Source organism: Oncorhynchus mykiss, chromosome 12, assembly GCF_013265735.2.
Source record: "Oncorhynchus mykiss isolate Arlee chromosome 12, USDA_OmykA_1.1, whole genome shotgun sequence".
Taxonomy (NCBI): Eukaryota; Metazoa; Chordata; class Actinopteri; order Salmoniformes; family Salmonidae; genus Oncorhynchus; species Oncorhynchus mykiss.
The window spans coordinates 56,816,565-56,834,563 of record NC_048576.1 but is presented as its reverse complement, the minus strand read 5'-3'; the positions used below and the strand labels follow the sequence as shown (position 1 = coordinate 56,834,563).

Here is a 17,999-nt window from a genome sequence, read left to right as displayed (position 1 = left end):
AGTGTCAATCATTTATAAAGATGAAAGTGGATTACAATGCTTTGGTTTTTCTCTGAACTCTGAAACTAAATATCCTGGGCCGGTACAATGACAAAACATCCTCTACAACTGCAGGTAGCCTAGTGATTAGATAAGTGGGCCTGCAACCAAAAGGTTGTCAGGTAGTATCCCAAGACCAAAAAAGCACTTAACACTTTAAAAACGTGTTTTTCTTCACGTCAAAGCGTTATCACAGCGCATGTGAACAGCTGTCAATCGCACTAATATTACAGTCGCACATCAAACCATTCACACTAATATCACTTGAAAGTGTTCCCAGACTCACCCTGCAGACAGACATCTGGTTAGTGGTGAGGGTGCCAGTCTTGTCAGAGCAGATGACAGAAGTGCAGCCCAGGGTCTCCACAGAGGGCAGGCTGCGGACGATGGCGTTCTTTTTGGCCATGCGTCGGGTCCCCAGCGCCAGGCAGGTGGTGATAACAGCAGGTAGACCTGAGGGGGTAAGAGAGGCAGGATTGGATAGAGTGGAATGGACCGATACAGTACAGTAACATGGACAGTAGTGGTGCACGGGTCAGATGTTTGTTCACCAGCAGTCGCCCGCAATTTTCTAATTACCTCCCAACTATGTGACATAGTACAAATCTGAGACCTGCACCCGACTCGAACCTGCAAATATAGAAATTGCACTATAGGCTAGTCAGAGATGGCGATTTGTTTGACAGGAGGTTCGGGGTTTTTTGGTGCCTAATTTAGATATGTTTCTGCTTATCATTTCTGACATTTTGGTAGGATATTAGTTATTCAACTTAATTAGATAGGGGAAGCTTCTCTTCTGCCATTTTATGTTGCCCTAGAAGACTAAATAAACCCTTGCTCACCAGAATAATAGCATAAATGATCGAATGAATGCTCCAATCTAGACATCATCTCTGCTTCTGTTTAGGGACCTGGGAGAAAATTCTATAAAATGTCCAAAACGACATCAATTTGACCGGTAGTAAAGGAAATAGAAAGCTGTGAAAACGACCCAACGTGTTTCTGATAATATTTCAGTTTAACCTGGATGCATATTTTATGTGCTTGAAAAGATAGAGTCTGCAGAGGTCCTAACTGTGCATTCGCATTCTCCCAAGACGCTGAAAGAAATCATATTTCTCCACTCCTGTTCCTGAATCAAAATGTACATTCGGTGTATAATTTTACTGCAAGAAATGCTTAATTCTACAGGAGTTATTATTAAGGCAATGTGAGAGGTTATAGACCTGCAGTCAGTGTCCAGATTTCAGTTTCCATTTAAACCTAACAGTAGGCTACAGTTCCCTTGACATGCCATAGGCCTAGTCCCCGTCTTGTGACTGTCGAATTTGTATAGCACCTCACAATCCCACATAACATAGACACTGCAATCATCCTCTGAGCACTTCAAATCTTTCCCAAACATGACTTTTTTGGCCCTCCCTTCTCTCTTTTTTTCTCCCCAACTCTCCATTTCGCAGTTTTTTTACTGAATTAAACTTCAACATTGTCCTTTTTGCCTCCGTCGATCTACACTACATTACCAAAAGTATGGGGACATCCGCTCTAACATCTTATTCCAAAATCATGGGCATAAATATGGAGTTGGTCCCCCCTTTGCTGATATAATAGCCTCCACTCTACTGGGAAGGTGTTCCACTAGATGTGGAAACATTGCTGCGGGGACTTGTTCCATTCAGCCACAAAAGCATTATTAGTGAGGCCTGGCTCGCAGTCGGCGTTCCAATTCATCCTAAAGGTGTTCGATGGGGTTGAGATCAGGGCTCTGTGCAGGCCAGTCAAGTTCTTTCACACCGATCTTGACAAACCATTTCTGTGTGGACCTCGCTTTGTGCACGGGGGCATTGTAATGCTGAAACAAGAAAGGGCTTTCCCCAAACTGTTGCCACAAAGTTGGAAGCACAGAATCATCTAGAATGAAAATTTGCGCTGTAGCGTTAACATTTCCCTTCACTGGAACTAAGGGGCCTAGCCCGGACCAACAGCCCCAGACCACTATTGATTTTAGGATTGTGTATGGCTACTCGGCCATATTAATCCATTTCGTGAAGCTCCCAATAAAACAGTTATTGCGCTGACATTGCTTCCAGAGGGAGTTTGGAACTTGGTAGTGAGTTTTCCAACCGAGGACAGATGATTGTTACACACTTCAGCACTCCGCGGTCCCGTTCTGTGAGCTTGTGTGGCCTACCACTTCGAGGCTGAGCTCTAGCAGGGCAGACATTTGACAAACTCTCTTGCTGGAAAGGTGGCATCCTATGACGGTGTCACATTGAAAGTTACTGAGCTCTTCAGTAAGGCCATTCTACAGACAATGTTTGTCTCTGGAGGTTGCATGGCTGTGTGCTTTTACACCTATCAGCAAGGGGTGGGGGTATCCACATACCTTTGCGTATTCAGGCCTTTACTTTTTCCACATTGTTAGGTTACAGCATTATTCTAAAATGGATTAGTTTTTTTCCCCCTCATCAATCTACACACACACACACTACCCCATAATGACAAAGCAAAAAGAGTTGAAAAAAATATTTTTTGAATATGTATTTAAAAAATTTATACATTTACATAAGTATTCAGGACCTTTACTCAGTACTTTGTTGAAGCACCTTTGGCAGCGATTACAGCCTCCAGACTTCTTGGGTATGACGCTACCAGCTTGTATTTGGGGAGTTCCTCCCATTCTTGTCTGCAGATCCTCTCAAGCTCTGTCGAGTTGGATGTGGAGAGTCGCTGCACAGCTATTTTCAGGTCTCTCCAGAGATGTATGAGCGGGTGGTCGTGGCTAGGTGCTTAGGGTCATTGTCCTGTTGGAAGGTGAACCCTCGCCCCAGTCCGAGGTCCTGAGCAGGTTTTCATCAAGGAGCTCTGTACTTTGCGCCGGTCATCTTTGCCTCGATCCCAACTAGTCTCCCAGTCCTTGCCGCTGAAAAACATCCCCACAGCATGATGCTGCCACCAGCATGCGTCACCGTAGGGATGGTGCCAGGTTTCCTCCAGACGTGACACTTGGCATTCAGGCCAAATTTATCCTTCATCAGACCAGAAACAAATGTTTCTCATGGTCTTAGAGTCTATAGGTGACTTTTGGCAAACCGAAAGCGGGCTGTCATGTGCCTTTAACGGAGGAGTGGCTTCCATCTGGCCACTCTACCATAAAGGACTGATTGGTGGAGTGCTGCAGAGGTGGTTGTCCATAGGAACTCTCGAGCTCTGTCAGAATGACCATCGGGTTCTTGGTCACCTCCCTGACCAACGCCCTTCTCCACCGATTGCTCAGTTTTGCCGGGCGGTCAGCTCTAGAAAGAGTCTTGGTGGTTCCAAACTTCTTCCATTTAAGAATGATGAAGGTCACTGTGTTCTTGGGGACCTTCAATGCTGCAGATATGTTTTGGTACCGTTCCCCAGATCTGTGCCTCAACACAATCCTGTCTCTGAGCTCTACGGACAATTCCTGCGACCTCATGGCTTGGTTTTTGCTCTGACATGCATGGTCAACGGTGGGACCTTATATAGACAGGACCCCCCATGAATCGGATGTGTGCCTTTCCAAATCATGTCCAATCAATTGAATGTACCACATGTGGACTCCAATAAAGTTGTGGAAACATCAAGGATGATCAATGGAAAGAGGATGCACCTGAGCTCAATTTCAAGTCTCATAGCAAAGGGTCTTACAGTACCAGTCAAAAGTTTGGACACAACTACTCATTCAAGGGTTTTTATTTTTACAATTTTCTACATTGTAGAATAATAGCAAAGACATCAAAACTAAGAAATAACACATATGGAATCACGTAGTAACCAAAAACTGTTAAATATATTTGAGATTTGCGATTCTTCAAAGTAGCCACCCATTGACTTGATGACCGCTTTGCACACACTTGCCATTCTCTCAACCAGCTTCACCTGGAATTCTTTTCCAACAGTCTTGAAGGAGTTCCCACATATGCTGAGCACTTGTTTGCTGCTTTTCCTTCACTCTGCAGTTCAACTCATCCCAAACCATCTCAATTGGGTTGAGGTCAGGTGATTGTGGAGGCTAGGTCATCTGATGCAGCACTCCACCACTCTCCTTGAACAAATAGCCCTTAGACAGTCTGGAGTTGTGTTGGGTCATTGTCCTGTTGAAAATCAAAATTATAGTCCCACTAAGCCCAAACCAGATGGGATGACGTATCGCTGCAGAATGCTGTGGTAGCAGTGCTGGTTAAGTGTGCCTTGAATTCTAAATCACTGTGTCACCAGCAAAGCTCCCCAACACTTTCTCCATGCTACACGGTGGGAACCACACATGCGGAGATCATCCGTTCACCTACTCTGCGTCTCACAAAGACACAGCGGGTGGAACCAAAAATCTCAAATTTGGACTCAGACCAAAAGGACAGATTTCCACCGGTCTAATGTCCATTGCTCATGTTTCTCGGCCCAAGCAAGTCTCTTCTTATTATTGGTGCCCTTTAGTAGTGGTTTCTTTCCAACAATTAAATCGAAGGCCTGATTCACGCAGTCTCCTTTGAACAGTTGATGTTGAGATGCGTCTGTTACTTGACCTCTGTGAAGCATTTATTTGGGCTGCAATTTCTGAGCCTGGTAACTAATGAGCTTATCCTCTGCAGCAGAGTTAACTCTGGGTCTTCCTTTCCTGTGGCAGTCCTCATGAGAGCCAGTTTCATCATAGAGCTTGATGGTTTTTGCGACTGCACTTGAAGAAACTTCCAAAGTTCTTGAAATTTTCCACATTGACTGACCTTCATGTCTTAAAGTAATGGACTGTCGTTTCTCTTTGCTTATTTGAGCTGAGCTCTTCAGTAAGGCCTGAGTAAAAAAATGTTTTAAAATGTGTTATTTTGGGGAATTGTGTGTAGATTGCTGAGGAATTGTATTTATTTCATCCATTTTCAAATAAGCCTATAATGTAACAAAATGTGGAAAAAGGGGTTGGAATACTTTGATGGCACTGTATGCATAACTTTTTCTGCCCGTTAGCAAAAAGCATTTAGTGATTGGTATGTTGGAAATTTGGAGCATGTAAAGTTGGGCACTAAAGCTTACGCACTATTGACATAACCTAAAAATAATGAAAGAATAATCTTAATGTAGCCTATAAATATAAATTGTACAAGAATTATACCTTTATAGATTTTTTTGAATGTATTGTTCTCCTTATTCAACTCACGCATCACTAATGGAAAGCATAGGATAGTTCATTTTTGACATGGTATTTGGAAAGTGAGCGGGGAAAAAGGTGAAAGGGGGGGGGGGGGGGGGGGGGGGTCGAGAGAGAGAGAGGCAGAAGGAAGGAAATAAGCTGTTCTCACATACCCTCAGGGATGGCGGCCACAGCCAGGGCCACAGCGATCTTAAAGTAGTAGATTGCGCCCCGCATCCAGGAACCCCCATGAACCGGGTCCCCAAAATGCCCGATGTTAATGACCCAGACGGCCACGCAGATCAGGGAGATGACCTTTAAGTTCAAAATATTGTCTGTATTTTGGTGAAAATTGACATTTGTCTTGGGATTTCAAGTCACATGGCTCATACACATCACAGCAAACACAGACCGAAAACGTATAGATATGATAATATCTATATAATAAATAAACTAATACAACAACCATAGTAAAACCCACCTTGGAGAGCTGCTCTCCAAACTCATCCAGTTTCTGCTGCAGAGGAGTTTTCTCCTGCTCCGTGGCAGCCATCTGGTTCCGGATTTTACCGATCTCTGTGGACACGCCGGTGGAGACCACGATGCCGATGGCTCGCCCGGCAGCAATGTTAGTGCCCTGAGCAGGAATAGGAGGTTAGCACAGAGTTAATATGGTGGTAGAGTACACACTGATATCAAACCATGCACTACTTGCAACTAACTCCTTCAGGTACGCAGATTATCTGCGCAGATTATCTGCGCAGATTATCTGCGTACCTGAAGAAATTATGCATAGAGAACCGAGCTGCAACACTACACACACACAGCTGATTCAAAAGGGAGAATTCCTGATATGGCTGATGAATGCAGCAGAGAGAGATAGTGTGCCTGTGTGTGTGTGTGTGTGTGAGAGACATTGATTGTGTGTGTGAAAAAGAGAGGGAGTAGAGTTGGCTCCAAACAGGAAGTGTAGCTCTTACGGAAAACAGCATATTCTTCTTGTCTTGATTGACAGCTCTGGGGTCAGGGACAGGGTCGGTGTGTTTGATAACAGACACAGACTCGCCTGCAGAGACAGATAAATACACACTGTTACACATGATCCTACAAGCCATTACCAGTAAGATGTTACACAGGTTTTAGAATATTGTATTTAATCGAAAGAGGAACACCGAGGTTTAATCTTATTCTGTATTTGTTTGACAATGTTCTTGACTGTTTTAAAAGTCTATTCTACTCGGCCCATCACATTTGTAGCATGCTTTGGAATCTCACAAGATGCAGCAAGTCAGTCAGCCGTCCTGCCAGTCAACCACCCAGTCAGTCATTCATTCTGTTTGGTTAATATGGATCCCCATTAGCCATTAGTCCACACAAAAACAAACAGGACAAGTAACAAAATGCTGACAGTCAGTCAGTCAGTCAGTCAGCCAGCCAGAATGTAGCCTACCTGTGAGAATAGACTGGTCCACTCGAAGGGTGGTAGACTTGATGGAGGTGATCCTGATGTCAGCAGGGACCTTGTCACCAACTAGACAACACAACAATACAGGCTGGGTTTAGAAGAGAAGACAGATAGTCATAAACAAAGTCATTGAATGAAAGCATTAGGTTAACATTCTACAGAGGGAGAAAGCAGAAGCGAGGGGGAGGAAGAGAGATACACAAGTTGAGTGAAGAGGGGGAGGATGAAAGAAAGAAAGCAAAAAGGTGTGTTTGATTTCAAATGACATATACACACACACACACACATACATATATGTGTGTGTATATATGTATATATATACACACACATACATACATATATGTGTGTGTATATATGTGTGTGTGTATATATGTATATACACACACACACACACACACACACACACACGTGTATGTATGTATATATATACACACATACATATATACACACACATACATATATACACACACATACACACACATACATATATATACACACACACATACATATACATATATATACATATACATATACATATATATATATATATATATATATATATATACATATACATATACATATATATATATATATATGTATATATATACATATACATATACATATACATATACATATACATATACATATACACATATATATATATATATGTATATATATACATATACATATACATATACATATACATATACATATACATATACATATACATATATATACATACATACATACATACATACATACATACATATACATATATATATACATACACATATATACATACATACATACACACACACACATACATATACACACACTCTGTAGTGACCTGGGAAAGTGTGAGTCTGGCAGGCCAGGAAACGAGAAGACAGTGGCCTAGCTGTCCCCAGGTGACCACTCATTTTCAACCTATCGAATCGCAGCAGACACAAAGCCATACGCAAAAAAACGAGAGCCACGGCTTAACCTCACAAGTCAACCAACAGCAGGCACCAACACAGATCGAGTCACAACGCAATCCCAACAAATTGATTCCACACTCGCGCTCGGCATCAGAGAAATCTTTTAGTTCCCATAGCACAGCGCGATAAAGCCAGATACAAGCAGCTTGGATTAATGCATGTAATGTCTTTAATCTGTTTTCTCCTCTTTGGCTGTTGTATATGAAAGTCATATTTCAGGACAGGGTGTTTAGGTGTCATGGGCCTGTGGCACCTAACGTCTTTTGAGCCATGCACATTGCTTCCACTGCACACTTGTCACAGCTTCACAAACAATGTTGGGGCATTTTCTTGGTTACACCAGGACAGTTATGCTGGAACTGCTTTAACTCAGCTCCAGAAATGGAGTAAAATAATAATACAGAAATATTGGGGGCATACTTGCGAACAAAAGCAACCATTTAATTGTAAAAGTTTCTCAGGCTCAGTATCAGCCAATTAAAATGGTCAATTTACTTGCACGACGACAGAACGTTAAAATTGTAGCTGGGCCCATCAGATAAAATGGCACACGTTAGCCCTATGCTAACCTCACCAGGTGGCAGTGATTATATCCTTCAACAAGTTCTGCATCAGCCAATTAAAATAGTCAACGTAGTTCCAACACTTGTTCAATGGAAGCATCCTTGACATACTTCAGCCAAAGAGCACATTCTGATCATCAAAGCAGCCATCACGTATATTTGACTGACCCCCCCCCCCCATCATTTTGATTTACTAGTACTGTGTTAGTGTGTTGAAAAGAGAAGCCCACAACAAACCGCTAATAAGGAGCTACATCTTTCAGCCTTGCACACAAACACACTGCTATTGCCTAATAATTATATTGAGTAGGCTATATTACATGGACGTGTACACCTAAAATATAGGTTTACAACCATTTTTATAATATGTTTCGTCGAGGAGGATGAGAATTACAAATTGGGTGTACTCTCACCATCATCCTACAGACGGCAGTATTGCAGTTATTTTATGGCATTGTTGAATATTAGTTTCTGATTGGCTTGAAGGGCATTCGCCATTTCCCTATAACGCACGGAATAGTTCATTCTTACATGTTCTATGTTTGAGCTGCTGTTGAAAGCAAAAGGTCGAATTGAAAACGTTATTCGCTTTGTTGAGTTTGATTTTTATAATAGCAAGCTAGGACGGATGGCTTGGTTAGCTAAATTAGCAAGTCTGGTTGGATACCAAGGCAACTACTGTAGCTAGCTAGTAAACTTGTTAGCTACTTCAGTTTGATGTTGAACACATCTATCTACCTGCAATGAAACACATTTCTAAACGGCAAATGTGTTCAATTATAGCCATGGTAATAATGCAACTCTGTGGAAGGTCAGTTCCACTCCACTAGCGTGTGGTGGAAAACAGAAGGCATAGCCCCTCATTGATTATACCTTATCGCGAGTTCAGACGCTCGAATATAGTCTTAATTGCGATAGACACTAAGCAGTATCAGTATCAGATGGTGAACTAGATATATTTGACAAAGTAATCTAATTAGCCTTTTCTGTAAGCTACTATAGGAATGCCAAATCAACATAGCTATTGCCTACATTCATTCGCATCAGATCGTTTCCTCATTGTGCTATAATAACCTATTAATGCATATGGGACTTTGTATGGTACACCTCGAGTCATGATGAACCCCATTAACCTCCTTGATCGTATTCCATAAAGGCTCGGCTTGCAAGCCGGTGAGGTGGAGCCTACCCACAGAGTGATTACGCCATCCTCTGGCAAGAAGCCAGTGTAGACGATCATTAGTAGGCTACACTTACATGTAGCCAGCCACGTTTAACAGGCTTTATGACATTATTAGAAATCATCCACTTCGTCACATGCGTTTTGAATTCGAGCAAAGGACCTGCAGTGAAAAGTTTTCCCCAACAAAAGAAAAAGCTTGATGCAGGGGGGGCTCGAACCCATGATAAAAGTGCACTATCGATTTCAAGTCAACCACTTTAGCAGTGTTCCACCTAGAAGTGATGGTGATAATGTTACATGACTGCTATTTGATGAATCCACAAGGCTCTTCGTTGTTGTAAGGACTTCATTTCTCTTTCTCTTTTTTTTAAGGACATGGATGTGTGTGAAACAGATAAGACAACATTATCACATTTTTGTTTAGTAGTAGCTTAGGCAAGGACACATCAATGCAATATTGGCACACAACATTCTGTTACAGACCAACGAAACAAAAGATAACATTGAAGGTTTAAAATATCCCACTAGTGGCCAGTTGACCTATTTTAAGAAAAATGCCATTGGTTGGTGGATATAAAGTCAAAGATCTTTGATAGGCTGATGAAGAATTTGTTCCAGGATATAATCACGTAGTGAAGTTAGCTACAATTTAGTGTTGTCACGTAAATCAACGATTTCAATTGGCTGATACAGAGTTTGATAAACTGTTTACATTGAAATGATTGCTTATCTTCGTAAATATGGCCCAATCTTCTTCTATAATACAAATATATCTTCAAAGTAAGAGGTTTACAACAAGTCAGAAGGAGCCCGAAATCTTCATAACTAGCGCTGTTGCAACTGATGTTGAGCACACAATCAATATGCCATTCTGTAATGGTAAACATCTCAACACAGCCTTTTGTACAATATGTTCTCCAGAAAGGGCCAATCCTGTCCTCAGACAGCCTAATTAATTGCTGTTCAGTAAAACACTAAAACAAGGCCAATAACAGAATGCGCCAAGTACACTTTTCAAGGTGATTCCTTTGGAAAAGGCTCCATCTTGTCTTTTCCCTTGTCTGGTAGTGCAGGATGATCATTATTTGGCAAGGCAACCTGACTGATTAGTGATGTTCCATGACCTACAGGGTGTGGGAACGATATTTGGCCTCCCATCTACCTACATCAGGAAGTGAAGCACTGACCAAACCCAAGGTATTGATTAAGAACATTTCAGTACTTCATAATCACATACATGTGTGCATAATGAGTAGGACTATGGCAAACCTCTAGTTTGATGATTTCAGAAAACATCCTGTGTTTTTATAATTAAATCAGAATCCCCTATAATCATGCCATTTCCATGTGTTTTGTGCTTGGGAGTTCTCATCATCACACATTATGACAAGTTCCCAATCTCTTACATTGTATCAACACTCCATTTCACTCTTCCTCAACAACCAGAAAGAGAGATGGAAAGATAAAGAGATAGATAGATTGAGAGAGGGAGGTGTGTGTGTGTGTGGGAGCAGTAGCTCCACAGGAGGCAGGCAAGGCAGAGGGCAGCAGCAAGAGGCTTTTGAAACTCCCACTCCCAGCATCCTCCTCACTTACTGTATGTAGTCCTATCGCCTCCAACTCACCCCTCGCTCTTCTCCATTCGCCTCCCACAGACGTTCTCTCCCTCCCTCTCTTTCTCTCACTCATCTTTCTCCCTCTCTCTATTAAGATTTGCCCAGACGCAATCTAAATGCTAATACTAGGAGCATTAGAACATATTCTATTTCAGACGAAGAATACGTACTATACCATAATGCAGCCTACACCATTACTGTATGAGGCACAATACCAGGCATCAACATCAAATGGGTCTGGACGGAACCTTGCGATTCATCTAGTAAAGTGGGCTAAAAGGGATAGTTCACCCAAATTATAAAACAATATATTGGTTCTCTTACCCTGTAAGCAGTCTATGGAGAAGGTATGACAGCAATTCATGCTTTGGTTTTGTTTACCTGGCGTACCAAAATTTAATTGTGTTATTTGGGTGAACTATCCCTTTAAAGTCAGAATACGCAGTTGAAACAATAATAAAGCAGAGACCCCCACCTCCGTTTTGCTAAAAAGCAGAGGGATGAGCCTGGAGAAATGTAAGCACTCTCAAATGCATAGAAAGAGCTATGGATGCAATGACTGACCATCCATGAAATCAAAATTACTTTTAACCATGTTGAGGCTATACAGTGTTTGCTTACATTTACATCGTTTACAAACATTGGAGAAAAACAAACATATTTTGGGCTCTCGTGGAGTGTGACAGTTGAACTACGCGCATGAGGCATTTATATTCTTCAAGAATCAATGGGTATATCATTCAATTTATAAGTCCCAAAATGGATATAGCAACTAATGGTTCTAGCTTTAACTTCACTTTTATTCCTGTAACTAAGTATCGATCAGACCAAACCCTGGTTGATCTGATGGTCTTATTTGATTTAAGTATCTTGAAAGTTCCTATGTCCCTGCCTGTCGAGTATACAGACTATTTTTTTTACAGACTATGTAATAAAAAAGCTGGGAAAGAAAAGCTGGGAAAGTTCCACAATCATAACCGTGGCACTTCAGATAATGTGAAACCAGCCAGGCAAGCAGGGTGGAAACTAGTGTACATATATAGATTTTTTCCCCCCCTCTCCTCAAATGCACTGTGGTTGAGAATGTCCTTTTTCTGATCCCTCCAGATCGCTTGTTCTACCCTTCGCCTTGAGTTCCCATGGAGCCACCACTGTAACGGACACTTGCTAATCCAACATCCAAGGAAAGAAAGACAGATGAACAACATGCACATCAAGACAAGAAATGTAACTGCAAGTAATTTCTCTCAAATTCTGAACATGTTTTTAGCCAGGATCATAGTCGCTTCAAGATACTGACACTTTCTGAGAGAGAAAATACATAACCCTGAGTGTTTACTCATGTCTAATAGCACTTAATAACCAGAGAAAAGGGATGGGTAGATATCCCTCTGATCTTCATCTGCTCAGGCAATACATGCAGAACACTATACGAAGCTGAAAGCCTCTATCCTGTATGGTAGGAAATCAGCTTTAACTTATGTCTTCTCACAGCCCACTAACATATTTCATGTGAGTGCATGCGTGCGCTCGCATGAACAATATGAGGGCCCTGCCCTCTACTCAGCAGCCAGTCAGCAGTGACTGGGTGGGCAAGTCTAACTGAACGTCATCATTCATCTACTGTATATAGAGCTGCTGAGAGAGAGGAGTGATACTCTGACTAGCCATCCACAGAGGAGAGAGACCCTGGTGCCAGGGACAGACGGGGGTCACACTCCATTTCAACAGAAAATAGTTCCCTCTCCACTCCAGCTTAAAGATGCCAGATTGCCATGGAGATAAAACAGGAACGGAGTAGCTAGATCTCAGAGCCTGGAAATATCCCAATTATGTTCCGTGTGTGTGTGTGTGTGTGTGTGTGTGTGTGTGTGTGTGTGTGTGTGTACTCTGCCGGTGGTGGAACAAACTGAACCTTCATATCCATTCATAACTGACCAAATTATGAAGACAAGCATTGTAATTTAGTATTCTATAGCTTGAGTGTGGAAGAGACTGATTGGTTGTCTATCAATAATGGCAAACCACCTGGTACTGACAACTTTGATGGACAATTACAAAGGATGGTTACGGACCATTGACCCCAACATACATTCTGAGCTATATACATTTTTTTAAAAAGAGATTCAAAGCTTCAAAACAATGTACAACTTGTGTATCAATTCTCCAAATTGTTAAAGCTAATTTCCTAGAGCTTGTTATAACAGAGGTATCCCTGATCAGCTGTTCGGAGAAAATCACCCCTGAAATGTCTGTTTTCAGGGCAGGGATGTTAGCATTCTGCACATCCCAACGCAGTGCTACTGTAACATACATAATTTCTGTTATTTGGCATAACTCGAAGCTTGCTAGCTAGCTGATTAATATGTCTAAAAACAAGTTTGTGGGGGTCCTAGCAAGCTAAACAGCTAGTTAGCTAGCTTGTCAGTTGACTTTTAGCTAGCCAAGGACTCGTTTCCGAAAGTTGGATTTTTGTATCACCTGAGGCTTTAAAAGAGTGCTTACACTTTGATTTCGACATTCAAACTAATTTGGTTGGTTAGAAAACATGTTGTTCTAGTGCAGTGGTCGCCAACCGGTCGATCTTCAAGGCATGTGTAGTCGACCACCAAACATTTCTGTAGAAAAGCCAACCATAAAAGGCTGAAAGGCTTTTTTTTGTGCTGTTGGTGGTAGGTGCACTTGATTCAGAAGCCCTGCACACCAGGTAAGCAAAGTGTTCACATTTTGAACCATTTAAATTTGTCTGAAAATACTAAATGCCACCTACTTGGTGGACCAGGAGACCAGTGGCTAAAATGGAGCGCGCCTGCTGCGCTGGCCAATCGGATAGCTCAAATCATCGCGCCTACAGAGATTCCATGACCCCGGCCATAGCCAAGTTTGATACTAGCCCATGTAAGATTTCATAACTTTGAAAATCATGACAAGAGAGAGACTGTCAAATAACACAGCAAAGAGCGGCTGTTTGTTTATTCAACACTATTACAAAACATAAAATGCACTTCTCCCTACTTCTGCTTGCGCTGCAGCTGCAAGGAATGAGTAGCCAATTGTGCGCCGCCCTATGGGACTCCCAATTACGGCCGGTGGTGATACAGCCTGGAATCGAACCCGGCTCTGTAGTGATGCCTCTAGCACTGAGATGCTACGCCACTCGTGAGTCCAGTATCGATAGCCCTTTGTTTTTATTATTATTAGCAGCACGTTGTGTCTATTTTAATATCAAGGAATATTTCACTTTCTCTGGTCATAGGAACAACATGTATTTGTGCATGAGGCAGATGCGGTGCGACTCGAGTTTCGCCATCAGGTGGAAGACAGTCACCTTTCCCTCTCACCAGGGGGAAAGGAAGGAAAGAGCAGGGACCATGATTTTATTTTGGTTTTTTTCTGCGTTCCCAGTTATCTTGAAAGCACCATGACCATCAGATGTAGGTAACATTAGTCCAGTAAAATAAAAAAAAGCAAAGTATTTGCAAAAAATATTTGTGCTTAGCTGTGCCTCAAATGCTACACAGACTGATCTATTTTGTAAACAAAGCTCGAGTTTGAAATATAATATGGTCTGAGAAGAACAATATTGGCAGGACAGGCATATAGCCAATATGGTGTGATAATGTATTAGGCCTACTGCACAAACCTAATTTCTTACAGAACTGTTTTTATTAAGTTAAATGTTACATTATTATTATTTGTTTTTTTTAAATATACTTGCTTTTTGACTACAAAAAATGACTCGACTTAGAAAAGGTTGGTGACCACTGTTCTAATTCCAATAACAGACCATACCAATATTTGACTATTAAAAAAAGCTGATCAGCTAGCGCAACCTATTTTTATAGCTCATGTCACATAACACCACTCCTATTTGCCATCTCTTCAATCTAAGCCTACAGGAACTTGTGCGCCCTCAGGCCTGGAGGGAAGCAAAAGTCATTCCGTTATACAAGAAATACACCCTAGCAATACACCCTTTACTGGTTCAAACAGCCCACCAATAAGGCTGCTACCAACTGGTCAAACACAAATAATTGTGTTTGACCAGATACAATGCTATTTTACAGTAAACAAATAAACTGACTTTCAGTACACTTATAAGGAAGAGCACTCAAAATTTACAGCACTAACCCAAATGACTGATGATTGGCTTAAATAAATGGATAAGATTGTGGGAGCTGTTTCATTAGACTTCAGTGCAGCATGACATTACCGATCATTGTCTGCTGGTGAAAAAACATGTTATGGCTTTACATCCTCTGCCATATCATGGATCGAGAGTTACCCAGAACAAAGAGGGCATTCTTTAATAGAAGCCTCTAACGTAAACCAGATAGTTTGGCATACCTCAAGGTAGCAGTCTTGGCCCCTTGCTTTTAAAATATGTTTCACTATTGGCCTAACATTAGTATTGAGTAAAGCCTGTGGGTATGTTGATGATTCAACATTATACACGTCAGCTTGCATAGCGAGTGAAATCACTGCAGCACTTAGAGCTGCAGTCCATTCTAAAATAGGTGGAAAGTAATACGCTAGTCCTAAATCTATAAAAAACTACAAGCATTGTATTTAGGACAAATAATTTGCTAAAACCTAAACCTCATCTAAATATTGTAATAAATCATGTAAATAATGTGGCAATTGAGCAAGTTGAGGAGACTAAACTGCTTAGTATAACCCTTGATTGTAAACTGACATTGTCAAAACATATTGATGCAACGGTAGCTAAGATGGGGAGAGGTCTGTGAAAGCTGAATAGTGCGTTATCACAGACAATCAACAAAAGAGTTCTACAAGGACAGGTTTATCACACCTGGACTACTGCTCAGTTATATGGTCAAGTGCCACAAAGAAGAACATGGTCAACTGTAATTTGCCTAACAGAGCAGCACAGCTGGCATTTCTAAATGTACACGGAGGGCCAATAACATGCATGCCAATCTCTCCTGGCTCAAAGTAGAGGAGAGAATGACCATCACTACTCGTCTTTGTGAGAGGCATTGATGTGTTGAACGCACTAAACTGGCAATTCAAAACAGCTAAACACAAAGCTCGGACACCCATATTTACCCTACAAGACATGTCACCAGAGGTCTCCTCACAGTCTATTCTGGACTTGGGGACAATGTGACACATGCAGTACTACATAGAGCCATGACTACATGGAACTCTTCCACATAAAGTAACTCCAGCGAGCAGTGAAATCACACACGCACTCTACACACACTGATGTGGTATTGTGGATTTTATATTGTACATTTAGGATCCCAGGAAGTGTAAATGGGGATCCTAATAAATACTAAATGTGGGCCTGTCACAGCCTGGTTGACAGTCAAAACGCATACACAAGCTCAGACACACACACCTGAACAAAGAGTGTTTCCTATGGCACTGGGGCATGTCATTTACACCACCTCTCCTCCTTTCTCTCTCCTCCTCTGCCAGAAACATACACAAGATGGCAAAAAGGAAAAAGAAACAGCCTCGCATCTGAAATCCTGGTTGAATTTGTTTCATTCTCAAATCCATGCTACCTGACAATAACACGGTGGCTTCATTCAAGCTAGCACGTTACCCATTCAGAGCACGCAATCCCTTTCCCATGTTGTGAGGTGCGCAGTGCAGTGATTATGAATGAAAACTGATTCCAGTCTCAATCCCTCCATCCAACCCCTTTTTATCCCACCTCCCGAAGACATCACTCTGCTGCTGCTTCTGAGAGAGATCATTAAAGGCAAAGGCAAGGGTTACACAAAGAAACACAAATCACTTTGATTATGAGACTATGTCAGCACTGTGTGTGTGTGTGTGTGTGTGTGTGTGTGTGTGTGAGAGAGAGAGATACACAGATGTTCTGGAACCAGACAACAAGACTACTTTTAGACAGAGGGCATAGTGTGAGTGAGTGAGTGTATAGCTGACAAACAGCCAGCAGCAGTGACCAGGTGGTAAAACTGAGACCATGGAAAAGCCAAGGGAAATTCAAATAGGGCCCTAAATACAGGGACGACCGCAGCCACTTTGCAGTTTAGCGTGCGTGCACACACACAGCTGTGGTCCTGGCTGGCACCTGTGGGCCCAGAGGAAAGGCTGTTATGTAACTTAGTTTGAGCAATGTTTCCAGCACTGGAAATGGGGCCTTACACACAAGTGTGTGTGTGTGTGTGTGTGTGTTGGGTAAGGGCAAGCATGCATGGTGAGGGGGAACATCGAGAAAGACTGCCACTGAAAAGACCTTTCCCCCAACTTGTGACACCAGGGACAGCCTCTACTCACCGGCAATCTCTACAACATCCCCAGGCACTATTTCCCGGGCCTTGACCCTCTGGACTGCCTTGCGGTTCATGCGGTACACCTTGGCTATCTCTGGCTCGTACTCCTTGAGAGCCTCGATGGCGTTCTCTGCATTCCTCTCCTGGATCACAAAGAGAGCGCATGAGAAGGACAAAGCGAGTGGCAGGTTCAATACCAACACAGAGGCCAAAAGGTTGATGCTTTACTGAAGCTCCATTTTGTACCATGGTGCAGCGTTTGTATATTCCTGTCAACTTGAAATTAAATCCCAAAATGAACACCTACTAGAAAGGCGATGTCTACAAACTAAATATCCAGACTGATCTTACCCAGTGTGCTCTCGCTCACTCCCTATCAAATGGTTCCTTATAAACCCAGTTTAAAACCTCTTAACACACATCTTATTCTACCTACCCATCCCTCAAGGGTCAAAGTGCTCTATTCAGGGACCTATTCTGATTAGGCTTCGTTTCAAAGTTCTTCAATTAACACTGAACTCTGTCTGCAGATCTACAGACTGAAATGAACAACGACAAGTTTAGATTTTAGTAATTTAGCAGACACTCTTATCCAGAGCGACTTACAGTTAGTGCATTTATCTTAAGATGCTAGGTGGGACAACCACATACTGTACAGTGCATTCTGAAAGTATTCAGACCCATTCACTTTTTCCTCATTTTGTTAAATTACAGCCTTATTCTAAAATTGAC

The 17,999-nt window shown here is 42.0% G+C and overlaps 1 protein-coding gene across 2 annotated transcripts in view; it reads right to left on the bottom strand.

Annotated features, from left to right (window-relative positions):
• LOC110537826 (sarcoplasmic/endoplasmic reticulum calcium ATPase 1) overlaps window positions 1–17,999 on the bottom strand; it is a 76,495-nt gene that overhangs the window by 34,547 nt on the left and 23,949 nt on the right. For both annotated transcript variants that reach the window (XM_036937854.1, XM_036937855.1), the window contains exons 5-10: window positions 17,272–17,410; window positions 6,639–6,719; window positions 6,169–6,254; window positions 5,670–5,825; window positions 5,362–5,503; window positions 326–492 (exon numbers count right to left, since the gene is read on the bottom strand). In XM_036937854.1, the coding sequence (XP_036793749.1) occupies window positions 326–492; window positions 5,362–5,503; window positions 5,670–5,825; window positions 6,169–6,254; window positions 6,639–6,719; window positions 17,272–17,410 (771 nt within the window). The remainder of the gene's footprint in view (window positions 1–325; window positions 493–5,361; window positions 5,504–5,669; window positions 5,826–6,168; window positions 6,255–6,638; window positions 6,720–17,271; window positions 17,411–17,999) is intronic.